Source organism: Echinops telfairi, unplaced genomic scaffold, assembly GCF_000313985.2.
Source record: "Echinops telfairi isolate 266 unplaced genomic scaffold, ASM31398v2 ScPeMD7_2291;HRSCAF=2852, whole genome shotgun sequence".
Lineage (NCBI taxonomy): Eukaryota > Metazoa > Chordata > Mammalia > Afrosoricida > Tenrecidae > Echinops > Echinops telfairi.
In genome coordinates, this window is record NW_022106189.1 from 30,834,537 (window position 1) to 30,858,317 (window position 23,781).

Here is a 23,781-nt window from a genome sequence, read left to right on the forward strand (position 1 = left end):
ACAAACTAAGTGGCAGTACCTGACTCGACTGGATCCTGGGCAAGCTAAAGTCTCAAAAGGACGTTGTCGGCAAAATCAGAACACGGACCATGATAGATTAGATCAAATTATTCTGACAGTGTGCATTTATGACGTTGATACCTCTTCTGTGTCCGTGTACGTGAACATGTCTATTCTTAGGAAATACCCTTGAGGGGTCAGGCTAGGATAGATGTTCCAAAGAACCCCAGCCCCCTGCCAGTAAGTGGATTCCGACTCATACTGACCCCGTAAGGACAGAGAAGCACTGCAGTATCTCTGTACTGAAGCAGGCTGCCACATCATTCTCCTACCGATGAACGTAATTTACCCTCAAATAGTTCAGAAAAAAACTACATACACACACAGAGTGAGTGTGCATGCACCTGTGCACAGATAATAAAGCAAATGACATTAAAAAAAGAGTCACCAGAACCTTATCTTTTCATGAGTAAAATTGGGGTATACCTCAAGGAAAAAACATGATGTAATATGAGGGGCTCTGTTGTCCTATCAGAAGAGATCAGACCGTGGTACAGCAGCCCCAAGAAAGAGAAGAAAGGCAGCCTTTAAACCTGTGGTCTCACAGGAGAACGTGCCCTTGATGGGACTTGGGACCCTGCAGCTCAGGGAGGTGCCGCGGCAGGGACACAGGGATACGGAGGCCGACAGGCAGGTGGTCACAGGCAACGGGGAGGAGCGCGATTTGACCGAGGATTGAGAAGTAGGAGAGCTGGATCAGAGGCTTGAGAACCAGAGGGCCTTGCAGACAGCTGCTTCAGAATGATGAGACTTTCTACTCCGCATAGAGTTGGTGGTCAGAAACTCACAGAGGCGGTTCTGCCCTGCTCTGCATGGTTGCTATGAGTCAGCATTGGCTCGACAGCAGTGAGTTTGGTGTGTTTTTGGAAGTCAGGTAAGGAGTGGAGTTCAAGTATGTGGGATGTTCCTGATACAGCATGGAACAGAATTGTGTATTGTGAACTACCATTTCTATCAAGGGGAGTTCATATTTACTTTTGTATTTGTAAAATGTATATATCTGGAATGGTACAAAAGCATCTAGTAACCTTGACGTTCTTTGTGAAGTGAAACAGTGGGCTGGGGAACAGAGGTGGAAGAGAGACGGTTTGTTTTGTTTTGTTTTTGGTAAGCATTTTCTTGGGGGCTCGTACAACTCTTATTACATCCATCTATCCATCCATCCATCCATCCATCCATCCATCCATCCATCCATCCATCCACTGTGTCAAGCACATTTGTACATTTGTTGCCATCATCATTTTCAAAACATTTTCTTTCTATGCGAGCCCTTGGTACCAGCTTCTCATTTTCTCCTCCCTCCTTCCCCCACCTTCCCTCCCTCCCTCCCTCCCTCATGAACCCTTGATAATTTATAAATTATTATTTTTTTCATGTCTTAGACTGACCGATGTCTCCCTTTACCCACTTTTCTGTCATCCATCCCCCTGGGAGGGGGTGTTTCATATTCTTGTTTAATTTTATCCAGGTAATAAATTCCCACTGCATCGATTTTATTAACAACAATTAATTGCTGTCACAGACCAGATGCCAATCAACAGGACATAGTACACCTAGTATGTTCTCAAGGTTCAAACATCGTGAAACCAACAAAAAGTAGAGATCAACACGCTGCCATTTCTTCAGAAGGGAGAGTAGTTTTTGTTTTTTAAATTTATTTTGAAACGCTTTGTATTGTGAATCAGGTGAAGGTTTGCAGAGCAGATTATAGTTTTGCACTCAACAACCTGGTTGACCTTGTCAATTACAGTCCCCTCAGTGACCATCGCTGACTTCCCTTCCTCCCCGTCGTTCCTGTTTCCATCACTCCTTTCCGAACCCTCTGAACTTGGGCCTTAGGGAGCTTCTGCTCTCTTGCTCTTAAGTGGCTGATTATTCTACGAGGAAGCTGTTCAGTTCTAGAACCCCAGAGGGCCAGGAGTGTGGTGTTGGGGCCCCACCTGTCTCTCTCTGACCAGTAAGCCTGGTCTCTTTTATGACGTTGAGTTCTTTCCACATTTTCTCCCACTCTCTCTTACGGCCTTCTCATGTGATCCCTTCAGAGCAGTTGGCAGTGGTAGCCGGGCACCATCTACTTCTGGTCTCAGGGTTGTGGAGACTTGTTTGCATGGTCCACGAGTCCACCGGACTAACTGTTTCCATATGTTTGTTCATCTTTGCCACTCTTCTTCAGAAGGGAGAGCTTTTACTTTTTATCGTTGACCCTCTTAAATTTCGATCTGTGTCAATAATTATGCATTCCCAAAGGCAAATAAGCAAAAGAAAATGAAGGCAGGCAGGGAAGGCCGGGGAAGAGAGTGGAAGAAAACAACTGTTGAGTGGTCGTTGTGACTGGATTTTTGATCCGGTGATTTGCAGGAAGATTCTGGATAGTGTGAGGTAAAGGGAAAGCTGGAGCGGGGGTGACTGGCCAGGCTTCCTGAAGTCCACCACGGCTTGTACCTCTAGCCAAGGCAGTCAGGACTGGAGAGCCCTCATCTCTTCCCGTTCGCCTTTCAGATGCAACCTCACTCTGACCAAATCTGTGGTAGTGTGATGGTCACTTTGATTCTTCTTCTTCTTTCTTATAGTTGCATCTTTATCTGGAAGTCTCAGTTGCCAACTTAGCGTTTTCCACCCACCCGGGGAGCGGACACTTTCACTGGCTTCACGGTCGTTTGTTCAGGTGCGCCCTCTGTGGGAGCCTTGGTAGCAACTATTGCTGTCTTTTTGGAAGCTTGCGTTGCCTTTTTTGCTTCCTTGGCTGCCCTGATGGCCTGTTCTCGTTGGGCCTTTCTGACCTCAGGTTTCTGATTCCTCTTGGCCGTTCTGTCATCAAGAGATGCACCAGGAATGGCCCTCTGGAATTTGACTGCACGACCGGTTCTTTTCTTTTGAATTTCTTCCGCTTGCCCCTTCTTGTGCTTCCTTCTGTAGAGGACGGTCCAGTTTATCTGCCGAGGGTTCCTCTTGGAAAGGAATGTCGACTCGCATTTTTGCATTAAGGAACTGGAAAACCTTTCCATCGGTCCTGGCGTAGAACCACCCGTGTCCGGGGTAAATCTTGTACGCACTGAAACTGCACAGCTCGGCCTTCAAGACTGCAGCAGCAGAGGACCAGGGAAGATGGCGAAGAGCGGTCTCTTTGATTCTTATCAGTCATCCTAAAACTGTGATAACCGACCTTCAGCTTAAGCCTAGGAAGCCTCACTTAAAACTCTTAAGTGAGCCTTCAGTTCAGCCACCAGTCGGAATACTGATGGCATGGTTTTTCTGGATTTGTTTTCTCTCTCCACCTTACTCTTAAAGTCCATTGTGCGTAACATCCCTGAGCAGTAGCTTCAAATGAGATTTAAAATAGTCTTTCTAAAGGCTTCCTCCCTGATTATGCAAGTGATGCATACTTCTGTCCCAAACTTGGAAAATGAGGAATCAAACAGAAAAGGAACAGGCAAATCCCCAACAATCACACCATCAAGAGACAGCCACTGCTGATAGGGACACTCAAGGGTTGGTGGCTTCTCTAAGTTGGGCTTCCGTTAGAACCCGGCCTTGGTCTGGGTGTTTAGGGCTGGGTGGTGGCTGCTAGCAGCAGGGGAGGCCCTGGCCCAGGTGTGCAGGTTGGGTACTGAGGGGCTTTGCTCCTGGTGGTGGCCCCAAGGCAAGTGTTGGCAGAAGAAGGAACATTTGACCGCATTTCAAAGGGAGTACTTCCTTGTTCTTGAAGGGCTTGGAAGATGGTGGGATTTAGTTTATTAAGATCCCGAGATCAAGGCGAGTGTGCAGACCCAAAAAATAATCTTTGTGCAGCCTACCTTTAGATAGATCCCTGGGTTCTGCCCAGAGGGCGGAGGGTTGCCTTTTCAAATTTGTCTAGCGCTGATTCCTGACTTCATGGGTACCATGCTTCTGTTCTCCCACTGTGAGGAGCAGTGCTGCTTGCTGGCGAGTGGAGGCTCCTCTGGAGGGGGTGGCTGAGGGCCTTCGGGTGGCCGCCCTGGGGGCAGGGCTGTCCTCCTTGGGCCGCAGGAAAACCTCTGTGTGCTCTTCCCTAGGGAGGAATGGGAGCTGCGCTGCTGTCCGACCCTGACAAGATCGAGCAGGTGAGTCCTGAGGGGGTGAGAGCCAGCCTCTGCCCACTGCCCTGCGGTCTGTTCTGCTCACAGAGACCCTGTAGGCCACACAGCCTAAGAACAGCTGCCCAGGGTTTCAGAGAGTGCACATGGGAGCAGACCACTCTTGTTTTTCCAGTGGAGCAGCTGGCGGGTGTGAACCACTGGCCTTGGGGTGAACATCCTAATGCTCGACCTACTGCGCCACCAGAGCTCCGGCGAAAGCCGGGGGTTCTTAAACCAGGACTTTGAACCGGTTCAGCTTGATTCTGTCACAACTAATGAAGTGACTTTAGCACAGGTGCATTTTCAAATGTGGGTGAACCAGAAGGGGAACACTGATGGGTGGAAACTGTGCTGGAAGTTACACTTCGTCATAGGCAGAGGGGCCGCATGCATGTTGCATAGCAGCCAAATTTCCTCACCAATTGAATGGAAGATCGTGGTGCCAGGCTTAAAACTGGCAGTTGATGGCGCTGCTGTGTACATGTGTTGCTCTACAGTTCCGGCAATGATCCTGGCTCTTGCATCAGGCTCCTGAAAGGAAGTGCTCACTGCGCCTCTTCCGGGTCTTCCATTATGGGGCTTTGAGCTGTAACTTTTCTGTTCAGATTCGAGATCTGGATCACCCAATTTAAAGTAATTCAGGTCTCCTCTGGCTTTGCTTCTTTAGCCGTGATGGAACTGGTTCAAACTGGCTCGAAACCCTGCCTTCAACATGGCTATGAACTTGAGGCACTTGGAATGCCCTTCTAGCTCTGCCTCGTACTTTCTTACTGTACCAGCCTTTCCCCAGGAGCGTGGAGCTTCTGGAAAACTTCCCAGTGGTTTGATGTGCAGCCAGGTTGGGCAACTCCAGAGCCAGCCTCTCACGTCCTTGGGGTCCCTTTTAAGTCCAGGGCTACGGACTCCTCAGCTGAGGGCAAGCGGGACCTAAGGACTCTTTTCTCTGTGGCCAGGCTGCTTATGGATTATAGCGGGGTGGTGGTGGGGGGGGAGGACTGGCATCTCCTGGGAGCTGATGAGAGCAGCAGCGGGAACCCTGCAAACTGTCGTCTGTCACCAGCCCGCTGAGACCAGGCCAGGCCAGGCAAGCTGAAATTAGCCTCCCTCTGTGCAAACGTCCCTTGTGATTCTGCAGGGCAGGCTAATGAGGCTCCGGGGGCCAGCGTTCGATGCCCAGTGTTGTGAACTGCCAGGGCACGAGGGGCTGGCATTTGCTGCTACGCCATATGCACCCTTTGCTTTCCTCTCCCCATCCACTGGCTGGTCTTTGTGTCCTCTTGGCTCATTTGCCTTCCTTTTCAGTCTTTATCCAGCTTCAAGGACTTTCATTCTTACAGCGCCTCCAACGGTGAGGGCAACTTAGGGGTAAGCACTGCTGAAGGAGTTGCCATCATTCGCGCCGGCTGGGGCTTCAGCCCAGCCCTGTAGTAGTCCTCCAGTTCTCCTCTCTTCTGGATCTACAAAGACTAGTAGGTCAGGTCCTTTCTCATCCTCCAGGTGCAGTCACAGACTACGTTCCTGTGTGGTAACACGCAGCTGACGCCCAGCTCATGGCAATCCCGTGTGCCAAGAGTAGAGTTGCTCAACAGTTTTCTAGGCTTTAACCTTTCCAGAGGCAGGCCCGCTCTGGTCACCCTCAGAGCCACTGGGACAGTCGGAAGCATCAACCCCAGCACCAGGCTCCTTAACATCTGTCTGTCTGTATTTCTGTGTAGGAGGGGGCTTCAAAAAGCTCATGGAAAAGTGGAAGTAAAAGATCATGGAACTTTTCCAGGAACTGTTTGAAGCGCTCTCATATGTAAGGACGCATAGATGTCTATCTTGATATGCAAGTTCACACAAAGTACCTGTGATGTAGACTACTCATTGGTAGTATAGTTGCCTCTTTGGAATAGATCGGGCAGGCATTCATTTATTCTTGCGACTTGATCAAGGCTAAGACAAGTAAAGGACAAGGGAGAGGCATCCTTGGGCTGGACTTGTCCCTTCTCTCCTTGTGACACTCTTCAAGAGGCGGGGCTGTGGGTTTCCTCATGTCCTCCCTGGTCCTGAAAATCACGCAAATGAAGAGAGATACTGAAGCAAGTACTCAGAGCTACTCGGATTCAATACCCCAAGAGGGAGTTCTGCGAACCAGCGAATTAAGTCCGAGGAGTGGGTGTTGCTTCTTGTTGTTGTTAGGTGCCATGGCGTTGGTCCCAACTCCCAATGACCCTGTGCACGACAAGAAGGAAGCACCGTCCACACAACCAGTTATGTGAGACTACGGTTGCAGCCTGTGCCGAGTCGTTGCACTGAGAGTCTGTCTCTTTTCCGCTGACCCCGACGCTCTCAAGCCCGATGCCCTTCCATGACTTGTGCCTCCTGATGGCATGGCCAAGGACTATCTGGCTATCTGTCTTTCAACACAGATTTGTTTTTCCTACAAGTCCACTGTATTTTCAGGATTCTTCCCCAAGACGGAATTCAAAGGCATCGATTCTTCTTTAGTCTTCCTTATTTATTGTCCAGCTTCCACATGCATTTGAGGTGATTGAAGATACTGTGGCTTGGGTCAGGTGCACCTTAGGCCTCAAAGTGACGTCGTCTTTTATTTATTGTTTGCTGCCTTCATGGGCATTGATTGTGTACACGTTCTGTATTCTCTGCATTTATTGCGATGTGTTGCTTATTGATCCAGTTGTGAGGGATTTTGTTTCCTTGCTGTAGCCTGGATCTTCATCAATAAATGCTTCAAGTCCTCCTTGATGTCAGCCAGCAGGTTGCTGTCCTCTGCATGTTACAGGTTGTTAGCGAGGCTTCCTCCAGTCCTGATGCTGCGTTCTTCAAATAATCCAGCATCTTGGATTATTTGCTTAGCATACAGATTGAGCAAGTATGGTGAAAGGATAGTACCCTGACACACACCTTTCTTGATTAAGTCACGAAGATGCCTACATTGCCAAGGATCAAAGGATGCTACATCCACGTTTGCAAAGAAACCTAGAGACGGGCTCTCGGCCTAGCAGCTAGGAATAGAGTGAGGATTTTTGCTGTGTGTCTCAATGGACACTTTAAAGGATAGATGTCCCTTTAAGACCTGCCCAAGTGACCCTAGGGCCCTCTTCTCCATACCAGCCCCATCAGTTGTGCCTATACCAGCAGGCCCTGTCTTGCCCAAATGCCTGTCTTTTGAAGTGGCTTGAGAGGTCCTGCCCAGTTTAGCCCATATGTATGTCTAGAGTATGTCTAGAGTAAACCGCCACCTCGCTGGTCCGACTCAGCTCTCTGCTGCCCCCACCTGCCCAGAACCATGCCAGGCAGTCACCAGCTGTCCGGGTTTCCCCACTGTTCTGCTCATGAAAGACCCCGGTTCCGGGAGAGGGCTTCTGGAATCACCTTCCCTCTAGCTTACCTGGCCTGAAAGAATTCTGATGCGGGATTTTTAAAAGCCACTTCGGAGACATGCTGTCCCTCTCACCCCAATCTCTGCCTCTCCTGATCTGATCTTGCTACTCCCTGACACTTTCCCATATAATTTCCAGCTCTCTCTTTGAAGTTCCCTTGTAATTACTTTGCAAAATAAGCACTTCCTATTATGTTGAAGATAGTGTCTTAGGAGTCTCTGATTCCTAAGGAGGAGCCCATGAAGGCAGGACCCAGAACCTGGAAGGCCTTCCTGCTCCCTGACTGGCTCCCGGCTGACACTCTGGGAGCTTCCCTTCCCCCAGGTGTTCCTAACCAGGGCTAGGCCTCAGAATTGGCAAAGGCAGGCTCCTGGGCACAGCCTTTGGAAAACACATTCCTAAGAACCCTCCCTCCCCTGACCCCCTTCCAAGAAATGGGGGCAGAAATTAGGAGCCAATTCTGAAGTTCCCCAGGAGACTGAATGTTCCACGCAGGTGCCCACAGATCCACACACAAGCTCTCATCCGTCCCCTTAGCAGATGCCCGAGTGCCACCCGGGGCCAGGCCAGTGGCGGGTGGGTGCTGGCGCTTGCACGTGTGTGTGTGGGGGGACTTCTCGTGGAAGTCTTATATGTATGTGTGCTGCACACACACGTGCACATGCACACTTTCTCCTTGCCGCTGAGCCACACAGCTCATTGGTATACACAGAGCTCATGAGTCTGGGCAGTGGGGGTTGGTGGGTCCAGAAGAGACAGGTTCCCTGCTGTTCTCCCCGCAGATCCTCAGCACTCTGGTTCACGGGACAAGCAGACCGGTGACCTGCAAGATCCGAATTCTGCCCTCGGTAAGGGCTGTTGGAGTCACATTCTCAGTCATGTTGGAGTTGGGGGTGTGCGTGACTCCTGGGGAGCTCAAGGAGTGGGGTTGGAGCTGAGCCCGCTTTTGGAGCTGGCCGCTGCTCCTTCTGGAACTTGCTGACCACCCTGGGTGGCCTCTTCCTCAGCTGGAGGACACCCTGAGCCTTGTGAAGCGGATCGAGAAGACCGGCATTGCCGCCATCGCAGTTCATGGGAGGTGAGCGGCTGCCAGTCTCGGGATTGACTTCTGCAGAAGGGTGGGCCTCAGCCATCTGAGTGGATCTTGACCAGGTGAAGCAGCAGCTTCCTGTCCACATGCTCAGCCTCCCTCTCTGGGCCGGGCCTGGAGCTTGCTTTGTCTTTGCTTCTTTGGTGGAGCGCCTCCTGGCTGTAGGCGCTATGCTGAAAGCCCCCGAAGGAGGGTACCCGCCTCCTCTCGCAGGCTGTGTCCAGGGTCTAGAGCAGGTGGTTTGCCAAGAATCCTCTTGTGCTGCTAAGAAGAGAGTGGATTGGAACTCTGAGCCCAGTCTCCTTTTCTTTTTTCTGAGCTCTCTGTGGTGGTGGTGGTGGTTGAGAAACACGCACAGTGAAAGGTCCCCCAGTTCAACCGTTTCTGCACGGGCAGTTCAGTGACGGGCAGTTCAGTGACGGGGACTCCAGTCTCCCGTTGGTGCAGCCATTCTCATTGAAGGACACACAGTGCTCCCTGAAGTTCCTGTTTGACCTTCAGAGTTGCCCTGGGCTCTTGGGTCCCAGAGAGAGTGATTTAAAAAAGCCCAGTGCTCAAGGCAGACCATTTTTACTGGTTAAGCAAAACTCTGGATTAGGTTTGAGAAGATGTCAGAAGATATTTGGGGTTTAAGGTTTAAGGATGATCTCAAGGCAATAGTTTCAGGGGTCCTTCTACCCTCTGTGGTTCCCAAAAGTCTAGAGCCCATGAGACTTTCAACTGCATGGGTGCAGCCGCACCTCCTTCTGCCTCCCACCCCTATCCGCCTCCATCCTTTCTATGAATCTCATTGCCCAACATCCAACAATGGCCCCTCCTTAGAATCGTCCGGGGGCTGACTGCTGTTCTTGTAAAGGTACTGCCACTTCTGTCTGTCCTCTTTGGACCGCCAGCTGTCACAGTGCCCCTTTAAACAGTTCTTCCGTCTGCAGCTAATGTTTGCTGAGAGCTGAGGTGTGGCCACAGATGAGCCTCCACTCCAAGTCAGTTTACTCCCCGGGTCTGAGATGCCCCGCGTGCAGGCTCCCAGTTCAGCAGGCCCAGCCAGAGTGGCCTCTTTCTTGAGTGATGTTCCTTTTGGGTTCCGGGATCTTGTTGGGCCCGTCCAGGTGGCTGTGTTTATCAGCCCCAGTACAGACAACAGGGAAAAGTGGAGCTGGGCTGACGAAAGCCACGAGTCAGGAGGTGACGACGGCTCCTCCCTTCCAGGGCAGCTGGCTTTGCACCTCAGATTCGCCCAGCTCCCACCTCTGCTGTTGTTTGCTCTGTGCACTTGGGGAAATCACTTAACCTCTCTGACCTCCAGATTCCTCATCTGGAAATTAAGACAGTTTCTGCTTTAGCGGGCCGTCTGAGGCTGCTAGGAGATGGCGAATAGAAAGCCCCGGCACAGTCCCTGGCACACAGGATTCTTAACGAATGAGAGTTTCATCAGCTGTTGGAAACCGTAGGAAGAGAGATTTGAATGCGTCTTGAGGAAAGACTTCCTGGCCATCAGATCAGTCATGGACAGTCTAAAACTCACGCCTAGGGTCATGCGGAGTAGGAGGGCGGGGATGGAGAGGGCCTTCAGAGGCCTCGTGGCCCTTGGCTCCCTGGTGGAGGCGTGGAGCAGAGGGAGGGTCATCCCCAGAGAGGAGCTGCAGGGGCTTCTTGCTGGGCTTCCCTCCCTGCTTGGTTCATGACTTATGGTACCTCCAAGGTTCTTGGGTTCACGCACAAGGACTTGAAGCTGACGTGGAAGGAGCACCCTGAGGGTCGTGACAGCCGTGGTCTGTGGCCTGTCCTGGCTGCTCCGGACGTGGGGTTACCCTGTGCCAGGTGCCTCTTCCCTGGATCAGCTGCGCTGCTTGGCCCCAGCACAGGCAGCTGGGTGGGAGGGTCAGTCTGAGTGGTGGCAGCTGTTCCCAGGCTCCTGGGGAGGGCAGGACCGGGCCAGTAGGGGCAGTGTTCTACTGGTACTGTCCTCATCTCTAACAGAGTCAAGGGCAGTGGGAGCTGGGGCAAGGTGGTGAGACCTTGGGAACAGCCATCCCTAGTGCCCCAGGCAGCTATGCAGCCCTGCAGGCCTCTAGAAGCCAGCTGGCCCTCCCTGTAGGGATCGGCCCTGGAGCTTCAGGGAGAGCCTTGCCCCTACAGCCTGACTCAGTCCCCTGACCTTCTTGAGGCTCAGTGAGGAGGACAAAGGGTTTTGGCCAGTCCGGAATCCTGTCTCTTCTCTTTATTTCCAAGGAAACGGGAGGAGCGCCCTCAGCACCCTGTCAGTTGTGAGACCATCAAAGCCATAGCGGAGACCCTCTCCATTCCTGTCATCGCCAAGTAAGCCTCCTTGCTTCGTCATTCACCTTTCCATGCCAGCCCCCTCCAGAAGGGCTTGGTACAGATGTCGAAGAGTGAAATGACAAAAAGCGAACTGAATGGGAAATGTAAGAGGATACACTCAGCAATGAAACGGGTGACTTCGGGCATGGTGACGGACGGCTGGGGGTGGGGGAGTATTCAGGGACAGGGAGGTGCAGAAGGCAGCCACCAAATGAGGCCCAAGGGAAGGTGATGTCCCATGCAGTGTTTGATGTGCTGGGTCGGGGAGCCACATGAGGAGCCCCCAGTCAGAGCATGCAGAGTCATGGCAAGGGGTGGAAGACGGGCCAAGCCTGGAAGCCCAAACGAGCCTTCTGTCAGCTCCAGGACCCAGGACCTAGATCAGCAGGTCTCAGGGACCAGTGACCAGGCCCAAAATTTAGTAAGACAACTTCTCCTGCCATGCTGAGCTGATCCATGTTGAGCGGGCGGAAGTCCCACTCAGTATGTTAGGTAGCACAGAACATGAAGGTGTGAGGGTCCAGGAATGCAGAGCCCTGATGAAGGCTCACCTGAGGGTTGTAGTCAGGCCCGACCTGCCCTGGCTTTTGGGCTGGCAGGACTACTCAGCCCCTGAGCCCTGCTGCTGCTGCCGCCGCCTTGGCCTTTTAGGGGACCCCTTGTATGCTTGCCTGGCCTGATGCCTGACTTCTGATAAAAGTCAATGAGGGCAGAACAGTTTCCCAGGGGCTTGGGGCTGTAGGGGAAGGAGGGGAAATTGCAACCAAACTGGGGTCTCCCTGTCTTCTGCTTTGAGTTTCGGTGCCCCTCACCAGGCTTTTAGCCCAGTGGTTTACCTGGGGTCCCAGTACCATGTCTCTACCTGTGGGCTGACATCAGCCAGACATCGTCATCGTTAGGTGCCTCTGAGTCAGGGCCGACTCAGAGCGACCCCTGGACAACGGTACAAAAGCCTCCAGTCCTGCACCATCCTCATAGTCCTCGTTCCAGCTGAGCCCGCTGTTGCAGCCCCTGTATCAGCCCATCGCATTGAGAATCTCCCTCTTCTTTACCCAAGAGTAGGAAGGAAAGTGAAATTTCTGGGTTACCTACTAAGTGCCCGGCAGGCTTTCTCTAGGTCCTCGTAGCAGCAGAGTGGGGGTAGGCATCATAGCTCCAGAGTCCCGCAGCTCTGAGAGCCCAGGGGGCTTGCCCAAAGGCACACCTTTCATGAGGGGCCCATCTGGGAGCTGCTGTCTTCTGAAAATGCCGGTACCCGGGGAAGGGGTGGTGGTGGCTATGCCTCACTCCCCTTTTGGCTTTCAGTGGAGGCTCTCACGACCACATCCAAGGGTATCTGGACATAGAAGACTTTCGACGAGCCACGGCAGCATCTTCCGTGATGGTGGCCCGCGCGGCCATGTGGAACCCGTCCATCTTCCTCAAGGCGGGTCTACGGCCCCTGGAGGAGGTCATGCATAAATACATCCGATATGTACGTATGTTTCTGCCTGCTTCCCTACTGCTGCCCCGTTGCTCCCTCTGCAGGAGCCCCCCAACCGCCAGCAACCTTTGTGCCTTGCCCATCCTCTCTGGTTCTTGGAGCGTAGCCCTTGGGTCTCCAGAGACTGCCGGGACATGCATCTCTACCAGCGGCTCTTTCTGAAGCTCCTGGGGGTAGAGAGGTTCTAGCAAAGACCCAGGCTGCTGAGGGTCCCCAGGCACATGAGATCTCCCTCACTCCCCACAGCGCACATGTAAGCATGCACATGGTGGGGTGGGGGTATCCATGTGACCACCGAAGACCCCTTGTCCCAGGGGACTGGTGCAGATACAGCCTCAGCTAGGAGGAAGCATTCCTGTCGAGGTCAAAACATCTGTCTACCAAACCACTGCTGAAAGTTTTCTCTTGCTCATTCCCAGAATGCTTTAGTCCATGAGCCTCTCTTTAGGGAACAGCTTCTACATCAGTTTCTCCTTGCTAGGCTGTTCAAGTAGTGCCACAGGCAGCTCCCCACAAAATAAGCTTGTGATGAGCTCACCCGCCTGGTCTCTGTGGCGCCACCTTGCCATGGCATGGACTCGGTGATCCACCCTGTGTGTCTGGAAGCAGGGACTGTGAGTGGTTCTTAAACTCATCATGAGTGGGGCTCAGAGAGGGGATGTGGCCCTGGTCCAGAGCAGATATGAGACTCTGGTTTCTCCAACTTGTGGCCCTGGGCGGGCAGTTGTGGCTGTCCTGGTATGCTGTGTGCCCAGGGCTGTGCAGTCTGGGTATGGTGAGAACTCTGAGGCTTGTGGCCAGCACCAGTCAGCCTCTGCCCTGGAATCTCCCTGACTCAGGGCTGTAGCCTAAGGGCCTAATCCCCTGGGTCCTGGTGGGGGAGGGAGCCTGTTGTACAGGTTGGTGCCTATTAGGCTCGCCAGTAGCCTGAGTCAAAGTATTGGCACAGGGGGCAGCCACTCGTCCCAGTCCAGGTCATCAGCCCAGCTGTCCTGGCCTCTGGCAAGTTGGTGGCCCAGCAGACACCTTCAGAAGTGCTGAGCTTGCTTGCTGGGCGATAGGTGATGCTCTCATTCCTGCTCAACCCGTCCCTTGGCAGCTGCTCAAGAGGGTGTGTTGTCCCTGAGAGAGGGAGCGGCTCTCGGGCATAGGCAGGGCTGTGTACTTCGGGGCCAGCCAGGTGCTGTCCGTCCCAGGCAAGCTGTATCAAGGCCTTGCCACTGCCTGGAGCTTACCCACCCTCTCCCTGCGTTGTCCCAGCCCCCGAGGTCATCGGCTCAGGTTAAGCAGGGTGGTGGGGGGCACAGCCTTTATCTACTGCTGCAACTCAGGAGAATGGGTTAGTTTCCCTCAGCCAGCTGGGCTGCCATGGGCCGGTCATCTTGCCTCCATTTCCCCATCTGTGGAGTAAGGTGACAGCCATTTCTCATGATGTGTAGATCACTGAAGTGACATGGGACATGTGCCAACATGCTTGGCACACAACACTGTGCTTTCCCCGCAGGAGGACACCTGAGAGGGCACGTAGATTGCATGCAGGGAAGGGCTCCATTCTCATGATAAGGAGTCGGGGGGCCTTCCCCCCCACCCCCCAAACACTGCCTGAGGCTTGATCTGCTGAGCCAGAGTTTGGCTCATTTCCTCCCCAGCCCACAAGATGCTTGGCAGCCGGCTCTCTGTGGTGACCCGTGGTGGCTGAGGCAGGAGGGGCTTCCTTTGCCTCTGACCTCAGCCAGGTGTCCGGTAGAGAGTGCTTCTGACCGTGGGCCTCCGACTCGTGCCATCCCCTGGAGGAGCAGATGGCGGGAAGGAGGTGGCTCCGACAGGCACTCCGCCTCGGCCGCAGGTGCACCTCTGTCATCTGAGGGTAGCCCAGGCCTGAGGGCCTCCAGGTCGGCAGGTGGCTCACGCCCGTTCTCCTCTCAGGCAGTACAGTATGACAACCACTACACCAACACCAAGTACTGCTTGTGCCAGATGCTGCGAGAACAGCTGGAGTCACCCCAGGGAAGGTTGCTCCACGCGGCCCAGTCTTCTCGGGAAATTTGGTGAGACGGGAAGGGGAGGAGACAGCTTTCCCTCACAGAAGGGAAGGTTTGTAACTTTCCATCGCTGGACTGTTCTCAGCATCTGAGTTTCGGGACCTCTAGGGCTCTAGTAGGATGGAGGGCTGAAGCCTGGACTTGAGAATTTCTGAGGAGGAAGGGGCTTTCCCTGAACTGCACCTGCCAAATACCAGGTCACAAGGACGCTTCTGGCCCCACCTGTGCCCATAGCCCGGCCACCCCCTGGTTCTCTGGGTCTGCTGCAGCTCCAGCGCAGGTGGTGGGCCCTTGAGGCCCTTCCCGCCTTGGCCTGGTCCCTGTCTATCGCCCCATCCATCACCTCCCCTGCCTCCAAACCTAGTCTGCTGCTGGAATGTTCTCTCCCCTTCGCTCTGCCTGTCTACAGCCTGCCTTCTCCAAAGATGCCTTTCTGAACCACTCCTCTCCCAAGGGATGCATCTCCTTGGACGTTCTCTAGCCCACAAGACTTCCTAGGGTAAAAAGCCTCACTCAAATGTGGCCCTCCCCTTTAGGCCTGTGAAGCCCCCTCTGTCACTCCATCCGTAGCTGAACCAGCACCCCATCCTGCCCAGGTGCCCTGTGAGCTCCAGGGGAGCACACCTCTGTAGCTCAGGGCTGCAGACGGCACTCCCTCCATGTCACCTAGGCAACTGCTTGTGGCCAAGGGAGGAGGGGAGTCAGGCCTCTGTCTCTTCCTGTCTTGGGATGATCAACTTGGGCAGTGGTTGGCTGGAGACACCATCCTGTGTGCCTCTCCTCAGAGCAGCTGGGGTCACAAGATGACCTTTAGAACCCTTTTACTCAGTCCTACCTGCCCACCCTCACACTGACTCACCGTCAGTGGCCCAGGGTGACCCCAGATGCGTCCAGGCCCCATGGTGCTGCGGGGTGGGAGAGAGAGAAGTCTGTCTGTGGTGGAATCCTGGCTGCTGGTCACACCGAGGCGCCTGTTCTGCCCTGATCCTCCCTGGACAGCGAAGCCTTTGGCCTTGGTGTCCTCTATGAGGAGAGCTCGAGGGAGCAGGATTCGCGACGGGCGGAGCTCTTGGCCGGGATCCCAGAGGAGGCGAGGGAGCTCGGGGACGACGTCTCCGGTGTCATTAAGATGGCTGTCAAGTTTGACCGGTAGGCCTATAGCTTGGTCGGGTCCCGGCTGCTGTGCACAGATAACGCATGCTCAGGGACTGTGGTCTCCTCAGCTCAGACACTTGTTCTCCGTGTCAGCCTCCCACGGAAGACAACTTTTTTGGGGAAACCCAGGCAGCAGTGTTGGGGCTATGCCTGCGTAGTTTCAAGGGCGACGGGACCCTGCTTTTCCTGAACCTTCTCCCCACCCAAGGCTTGGGGATCGGAGTGGCCAATCTGCCTCAGTTCTGGAAAGGAACTGCCTGCCCCATGGGGCTCCCCACCCGCAGCGGCGGTGGTGGGCCCTAGCCCTCTTCTGGCTCCACAGCCCCTGCCCACACCTGGCCCCTCACCAGCCCCTGTGCTGCCAGCAAGAAGGCAGAAGTTGCTGGAGACTGATGTGGCCTGGGATTTGAACAGTGGCTCCCCACCCTTTGCCATCTGGGACCTGAGCCCTCTTCCCGACCAGGCACCAGTTCGGGTGTGGAGGTCCCTGAGCCAGCTGGGGAGGGCTTCCACTCCCCACAGCACATGTGGTCAGGGTGGGCACTGAGTTAGATCTCGCTAGGCCATTATCTGGCCACCTACATTCCCCACACCCACTCCCACTGCCTCCCTCCTAACCTTGTTTGAAGAAGCAAATGGCCTGCCTTCTTGCTGTTGAAAGCTGTTTTCCAGGCCAGGGTCCAGAGGGCTTGGAGTTCATTCCCATTTGGAACTTCCCAAACAGGTCCAAGCCCCACTTGAAGTAGATCAAGGCCCCAGGCCACTGGTGGGGGCGAGGTGGGAGCCCGAGAAAAGGGCTGGAGCCTTAGGGCAGTGGGGTGACCTTACCCATCTTCCAGTGCCCGGTGGGGGAGTGGGGAGTGGTGATGGTGGGTGGGCCTTGACTTCTTAACCTCTTCCCCAGGAGAGCATACCCACCCCAGATCACCCCTAAGATGTGCCTGCTGGAGTGGTGTCGTAGGGAGAAGTTGGCACAACCTGTGTACCAGACGGTGAGTTCCTGCCACCTACGTCAGCGCACCTAGCTCCAGCCCAAACTCTAGACTGCTGGGCAGGAGGCTAGCCTGGCCTTCCATGAGCATGCAGAGGCTGCCTGTGGCCAGTCCAGTCCATGGGAGCCCCTCCCTTCTGCCAGTGGACCTGCTGTCCCGTTTTTAGAAAAGGGCCCAAAGGAAGGGCTGTCTGGACTGGGCCCTGTCAGTGGTGTGGTGGCATCGAAGACAGGGTAGACTTCTCAGCTGGGCTTAGAAACAAAGGTAGACCTCAGCCAAAGGGCCCCAGGTGTGGGGCCCTTCAAGGGAAACTGTTAGACCCTCTTGCTGCACTTCTATTGGTCCCTGTGCCCAGTTTAGGCTTCTCTGTCCTGTCTGGAGGGGCCCTGGCCTCCAGGCTTGTGTTCCTGTCTGCTGGAGTGACTTAAAACAAGGAAAGCCTCATGCCCTCTCCCTCCGCTCTCCCAGCATCTCAGCAGCAGGGAGCACATGCCTTTCTGCCTCAGGAGGCCTTATCCCTGGTCCCTCTGCCAGCTGGGCCTGCTCTCCTCCTGCCCTTGGCCCCTCTGGGGGGACCTATGTCTCATCTGGTGAGCATCTCATGTTTTGGGGACCTGGCCCATCTGATGTCAGCAGGGAGCTTCTTTTTTTTTTTTTCTTTCTGTTTTCATTCTGCAATATCTTTATTGCCCTTGACTTATTTATTTTTTAAAATAATTTTATTAGGGGTTCATACAACTCTTATCACAATCCATATATACATCAATTGTATAAAGCGCATTTGTACATTCATTGCCTTCATCATTCTCAAAACATTTCCTCTCCACTTAAGCCCCCGGCATTAGGTCCTCATTTTCCCCCTCCCTCCCCGCTTTCCCCTCCCTCATGAGCCCTTGATAATTTATAAATTATTATTTTGTCATATCTTACCATGTCCCCATGTCCCTTCACCCACTTTGCTGTTGTCCGTCCCCCAGGGAGGAGGTCACATATAGTTCCTTGTAATCGGTTCCCTCTTTCCAACCCATTCTCCCTCTACCCTCCCAGTGTTGCCACTCACACCACTGGTCCTGAAGGGATCATCTGCCCTGGATTCAAGCAGGGAGCTTCTGTAGTCACCTTCAGCTAAGGACTCTGACGACCCTCTGCTCAGGTGCAGCACAGGGCTCCCAACACCCTGTGATCTTTGTCCATTTGTGTATCTGTCTTTCTCCCCTGAAGATGCACCGGGGGCTTCTCAGAGGAGGAGCATGTGGTCTAGGTAGCTTGGGCTCTTCGTTCACCTTAGGTAGGCAGTCTTCCCTTGGCCTGTCTACAGTGTGACCCTGGCCCTCCAGCGCTCGGCCACTCACTTTAGCATGGCTTCCATGTCCTTGCTCTTCCTGTGTCCCCCAGGTTCAGCGCCCCCAGGACCGTCTCTTTGGTTCCGTTGTTACTGTTGCTGAGCAGAAGTACCAGTCCACCTTGTGGTGAGTGCCCTCATCAGGGGCCCGAGGCTCGGGGCTTCGGGCCTGGAAGGGCAGGGGCCCTGGGCAGTGGCATCCGGGCAATGGTCCTCCTCACTGTGGGCAGGATCTCTGCCAAGGGTGTTGAGTTGGGTCTGGCAGCCTCTGCAAGTTGAGCCGTCCAGTCTGCCGACTGCCCCCTGCCTCCTTTGCCCAGGGACAAGTCCAAGAAACTGGCGGAACAGGCTGCAGCCATTGTCTGTCTGCGAAGCCGGGGCCTCCCCGAGGGTCGACTGGGTGATGAGAGCCCCTCCTTACACAAACGCAAGCGCGAGGCCCCTGACCAAGATCCTGGGGACCCCTGCACTCAGGACCCAGCGCTGGCCGGGGAGTTGTGCAAGAAGCCCCTTGTGGCCCTGGGAAGTGGGGAAGAGAGCCTGCAGGAAGGCCGGTGACTGCTATCCCTGCCCTGATCGTCTCCTCCAAGGACCTGGCCCCAAGATGGCTGTAGACACTGGAATGTGAACGGACCATTGAGCGGTTTGCCAGCCCTGCCTGGCAGGAGTTAGGGGTCCTGGCTGGGACATCAGCTTGGGGTCTGAGCCCAGGAGTAGGTCACCTCTCTCCCGGTGGGCCGAGTGACGTGACGGGGCCAAGTTCTGAGTGACCTCAGTATTCTCATGGAAACAGTAGCTGTTCAGGTGGCACCTTCCCAGCTTAACATCAGTGCCGTGAAATAAAGACACCTGCCCTCACTCATGGCTGGCAACTTCAGCCTTGGGCACTGGGGCACCCAGACTTGTGTCCTGGCATCTTCTCTTCCCTGCCTGCCCTCTGTGTTTCCTGAGGGTGACTGCCCCCTTCCTGTCTCTGTGGGTCTGTGTGGTGTATTTGTGTGTGGGGTGCCACTTTTCAAACTCGCTGGACTTGGCTGAGCCAGGAAGACCCAAGAGCTCAATGCACTGACGGTAAACCTCAGAAGCAAGCTCAACTACGCCCGCTGCCCTTGAGGGCATTCCAGCTCGAAGTGACCGTGTGAAGGCAGAATAGAACTGCCTCACAGGTTGAGATCATAAATTCTTCCCTAAAGAGTCTCTGCCTCATCTTTCTCCCAAGGGGTGAGAGGTGGGTTCGAACTGCTGGTCTTTTAGTTAGCAGCCCAACTCATAACTACCAAGGTTCCTTTGGCTGGTAGCACTAGCCATGAACTGATTTTCCTGATGAAAGGTGATATGGAATTGGTGGGGTGGGGGCAGCCCTGAAAGGGGCCAGTCCAGTGAGGTGGGGGGTGTTGTGTTGGACAAGTTTGACAGCTGAATGGAGCTCAGAGCTCACACAACTGCTCTGGGCAGGGGTTACTGGTGGCCATTTGCTCATCCCAGCAGCTTGGGGCTCTTGCAATTGCCTGCCCATGCTACCCTGCCCCACCCCCCACCATCCTGCTTGGGGAGGAAGGAAGTGGCAGATTCTGTTTAATTTCCTCCTGGCAGTGTGAAGCAAACAAAGGCCACCACATCTCCTGGGGCCTCCTCCGCTTACTGGGAGGGGTGTTCTGACCAGAGGTCCCTGCCCCCCCTTCCTCTGCTGTAAACACATTGCTTCTCTTTTACAGGCTCTTTAGGGGATGAGGGGGTGGGTTCCTCCTAGGGGCCAGCCTCATTGCTTCTTGGCAGCCCTGCAGGGGGTTCTGGCAATGTGCCAGTCAGCAGCCCCAGGCCCTGCTGGCCTCTGAGTCAAGGGCTGGGAGGGTAACGCCTCTGTCTAGTCCTGGTGCTGCCCCTCCCTGCCACCCACACTTGCTCTTCTCTGTGCAGATAAAGGATCTGATACGGCACTGCCACCTGCCTGCCAGCCCCATTGCTGTTTGACCTTGGACATGTCACTTCTAGTCCTTTTGGAGCCCCGAGGGCCTGCCTTTGAGAGTGAAATCAGAGGCTGGCTGGGGAGAAATGGCTGCCTTAGAGTGGGGGTGGGGAGGGTGTCCTGTGTGGCTGAAGGGCTCCCTGCCGGGGCGTCCACTCTCCCTGACTTTTAGGTCAGCACTCCTGGACAAGAGGCCCCACCCAGGAAGACACGGAGGCCATGTCTAGCCTCCACCACCAAATGTTAGGCCTCATTCAGTTCTGATTTTTCTTACAGAAGGATCAAAAATGACCCCTTTGTCTTTCCTCTCAGCCCCAGTAGAAGAGGACAGTCGGAGGTCTCAGGCCACTCCCTATACCCCACTCCAGGGCTCAGAGGGCGCAGGGAAAACCTGCGTGTGCCAGGTGAGGGTGTAATACACCCTGGCTGAGTGTATTAAGCATCTGATCTCACTTCAGCACACTTGAGCCTGGGTTCTTCTCCAGTGGTGTCTGCCTTGGTTTCAGAGGGGCCCGCCCAAGGGCCGAGGGCCCACCCAGGTCCCCAAATCTCTTTCTGCATTTACCATGCCTGTCTTAAATGGACTACTTCGATCCCCAAGTCCTTCGAGCTAGTGGCTACAAGGTGTCTCCATCCATCCCAGTCACCTTGAGGCCTTCCGTGAGTTCACTTTGGGGACAAGTGGCTTTGGTGCAGGCACGAGAGGAGCAGAGGCGCAGGGTACCAGGTCCTCAGAAGGTCCCAGGAAGACCACGGAAACCATTACCCTGCAGGCCTCCCTCCTGCTCAGAACTCCCCATGGCTCTGCACTGCCCTCTGGGTCAAGTTCCAACTCCTCAGCCTAGCATGCGAGGACAAAGCGCTGACCCTGCCTTCCCAGTGCCCTGTGCTGACATCAGCAGCTCACTCTCTTAGACTAGAGCTGGCTGTTCTTGTCCCCCTCTCCCAGATTGGGAACTGCTCAAGGGCAGCCCCCATTTCCCCTCTGCCTAGCCTTGGCCAGGGAGCAGGGAGCAGCTCCAGAAATGCTCGTGAGAGATGTGTGGTCTGGAGAGTTCCTAATTCTGGCTTTTCTCTAAGACTCCTATTTCTCCTGACAAGGGGCTGGGCTGGGCAGGCCCTAGTTCTGCATCCCATGATGCTGTCAGAGGATACCGCTGTGGGCCAGGCCTGTGGCAGCTGATGAAATAACTGGACTTTCCCTAAACCACAGGCAAGGCTAGCAGTCACACAGGAGGGAGCAGCAAGGGACAGGGACCCACACAGGCTTGTCTATCAGCCAGGCCCACTTGGGGAAGTTTGAATAGGGCCCTGGCCCCCAGGACCTCTGGTTTCACAGGATCCCCCAGATGCTTGTCTACAGGAGCCCAGGAGGGACGGGGTGGTTGTGGGGGTCCTGGCCCTAGCCAAGGATCAGGGGGAGAGCATACCAACCTAAGTGTGTGTTGGGGCAGGTCTAGCCAGCTTGCAGAGCCCCTAGCTGCCTTTCCTACAGAGGTGGTGACAAGCTTCAGGCTGGGAGCCCCACACCAAAGACAGGACTCCTTCTGAGAATGCACAGATGCACCACTGAGCATGATGAATAGGTGACAATTTCAAGCCATCTGGAGCCTTTCTGGTCCCTCAGTGCCACGTGGGGCTAACAAACCCAGGGTCTCCCTCCCTCCCTGGGCCCCTGGATTCAGATGAAGTCATGTCTGGAAGGAAGGGGGCCCGAATAAAGGCCCATTTTCTCAATTCAAATGACGACCTGGGAGTGGTCAGTGTGAGGGGAGGGGGCACATCCTGAAGTTACTTGCAGTCCTTTAGTTTATGGGGTGGGGGTGAGAAGGTGGGGGAGGCAAGCTGGCAAAGCCTGGTACCCAGGATCAGGTTACTTGTAGCATTAATGGGCAGGCCAGCCATTTGTTAGGGACACAGGGCTGCCAGGTGGGGGTGGGGCTCCTCAGGGTTGAGGGCTGGAGGTTCTGAAGGCAGGGCAGCCTTGGGAGACTTCTACCCTCCTCAATGGCATTCTGTTCCTTTCCCTCTACTGCTGTCTCCTGCCTCTAACCTCACCATTTGGGGATCCTTCCAGAATTCTGATCACAGAAATCCCCTATCCTCAACCCTTCCGTGGCTCCCCGCTGCGCTCATTAGTCTCCAGACCCCTTTCAGTGGCCTGTAGAATGCCTCACTGACCTGTAGGAACATCCCACGAGCCTCCCTAGTCCAACCTCACTTTTGGCTGCTGCCCACTGCAAATACTGCCTTGTCTTCAAGTTTTTGGAAATTGGCTTCGTGGCTGGAAAGACATTTCTTAGCTTTGTTCACCTCTCCAATTCCTTCTCTCCCCAACTGGAGGCCCCGAAACCAGCCTCTGCACCGCCCCCACCTTTCTCCAGGAGTTGCTGGCCAGAGTGGCCCCCTCTGAAGGGAGACTGTGTTCTCGGAGTCCCCAGCCCCTGCACAGGTCTGGGCACAGAGTTAGGAAAATATTCCTGCCCAAAGGATGAAACCTACGGAAGAGGAACAAACATCTCACTGCACTGGCCGTTCCTTGACTCCCAGGCCTCTAGGGTCAACCCTTTTGGGGGCAGATTATCACTAAACAAGGTAAGCACGGATTTACTTTTGTTTGCTAATCTGTAGTGAAGTTTCACTTTTTTTTTTTAAACCACATCAGGCATTCACTGCAGATTAGCAAATACAAGTAAATACCTCGCTTACTTGACTGTGTAAATTTGAAGAGGCATTGCTTCTGTAGGAGAGACAAGACACATACTAGCCATGTGTAGAAGCCAACACTGGGGCTCCCAGGAACCGCTCAGAACTCGAGACAGACCTCTGTGAGGCACTCCCCATGCCCTCTTCTCCCAGGAGCCTTTTGTGGGTGTTGTGAGATTCGCCCTGGGTTCAGTGCACCCAACCACCTGAGAGAGCACTCTCTGGGTTTCCCCGGCAACAAACATCTAGGGATACTCCGCCCTGTGGGCCCAGTGTCCCGAATCTGGAGCTGAGGGAGCAGGTCACCGCAGCCTCTCCCAGCCCCCGTCCACGCTGGGCTTCCACGGAGTTCTAAGTAAACAAGCATCTCTGGGCGTGGTCTCCACGCTAGGCCCCAGGAGGTAGCGTCTCGGACTATCCTAGGGGAAAGAAGGCAGACGGCGAAAACAGTTGTTCTGCAGAGTGTCACTTCCTCCCGCCTACCCGCCATCCATTTTGGGAGGCATAATTCTAACCGATCTCGTGGATGTGCACCGGGGAAGGAGAGGTCACAGAGCCGGTGAACACGCGAGCTCACGGCGGCCGCTCTTCCGCTCAGATGGCCCGGCTTCCAGCTGGGGACAGTCCGAGCGCAGCGGGCCTCGCCGAGGCCCAGACTGTCCACGAGGAGCAGCTGGCCGAGTCGGCTCAGGGGCAGACAAAGGCACCGCCACCGAGGCGCACAGGCTCCGCCCCGCAGGGGCTAGTGTGCCGGGACTGAGAGCCCGGGACGGAGAGCCCAGACTCGGGGGTCACCGCGCTACCCAGGGCTCTGGTTCCGCCCCAAACTAGCTGGAGGCTCTGACTGATCCCTGTCCACTCGAGACTCCACCATTAAGGGTGTAGGGGAGGTGGGGGCCGAGTTGCATTCAGGTATCCTCGCGGGGGCCCCTGATGCTCTCGAAACCCAGCCGTGGGGAGTAAGTAACACGGGGTAAGGGCATTCGCCTACCACCGCACCCATAATCTCAGGACCCCCCCGCGTCTCTTCCCCGACCCAAGGAGTACGGAACGAAACCGACTGTTTGGGGGTGGGCTCCACAAATCAATCAGGGCTTCGGAGCCACACGCGGGTGTCAGCACCTGGTACAGTCGCAGAGG

At 54.7% G+C, this 23,781-nt stretch overlaps 1 protein-coding gene and 1 pseudogene across 5 annotated transcripts in view; one reads left to right on the forward strand and one right to left on the reverse strand.

Annotated features, from left to right (window-relative positions):
• DUS2 (dihydrouridine synthase 2) overlaps positions 1-18,870 on the forward strand; it is a 35,849-nt gene extending 16,979 nt beyond the window's left edge. For all 5 annotated transcript variants that reach the window (XM_045293645.1, XM_045293648.1, XM_045293646.1 and 2 more), the window contains 10 exons: positions 4,095-4,142; positions 8,326-8,391; positions 8,551-8,621; positions 10,866-10,952; positions 12,261-12,429; positions 14,365-14,486; positions 15,480-15,629; positions 16,540-16,627; positions 18,023-18,096; positions 18,290-18,870. In XM_045293645.1, coding sequence (XP_045149580.1) covers positions 4,095-4,142; positions 8,326-8,391; positions 8,551-8,621; positions 10,866-10,952; positions 12,261-12,429; positions 14,365-14,486; positions 15,480-15,629; positions 16,540-16,627; positions 18,023-18,096; positions 18,290-18,527 — 1,113 coding nt within the window. In that variant the 3' untranslated portion in view covers positions 18,528-18,870. The remainder of the gene's footprint in view (positions 1-4,094; positions 4,143-8,325; positions 8,392-8,550; positions 8,622-10,865; positions 10,953-12,260; positions 12,430-14,364; positions 14,487-15,479; positions 15,630-16,539; positions 16,628-18,022; positions 18,097-18,289) is intronic.
• LOC105978802 lies at positions 2,664-3,353 on the reverse strand (annotated as a pseudogene).
• Positions 18,871-23,781: the final 4,911 nt, after the last annotated feature.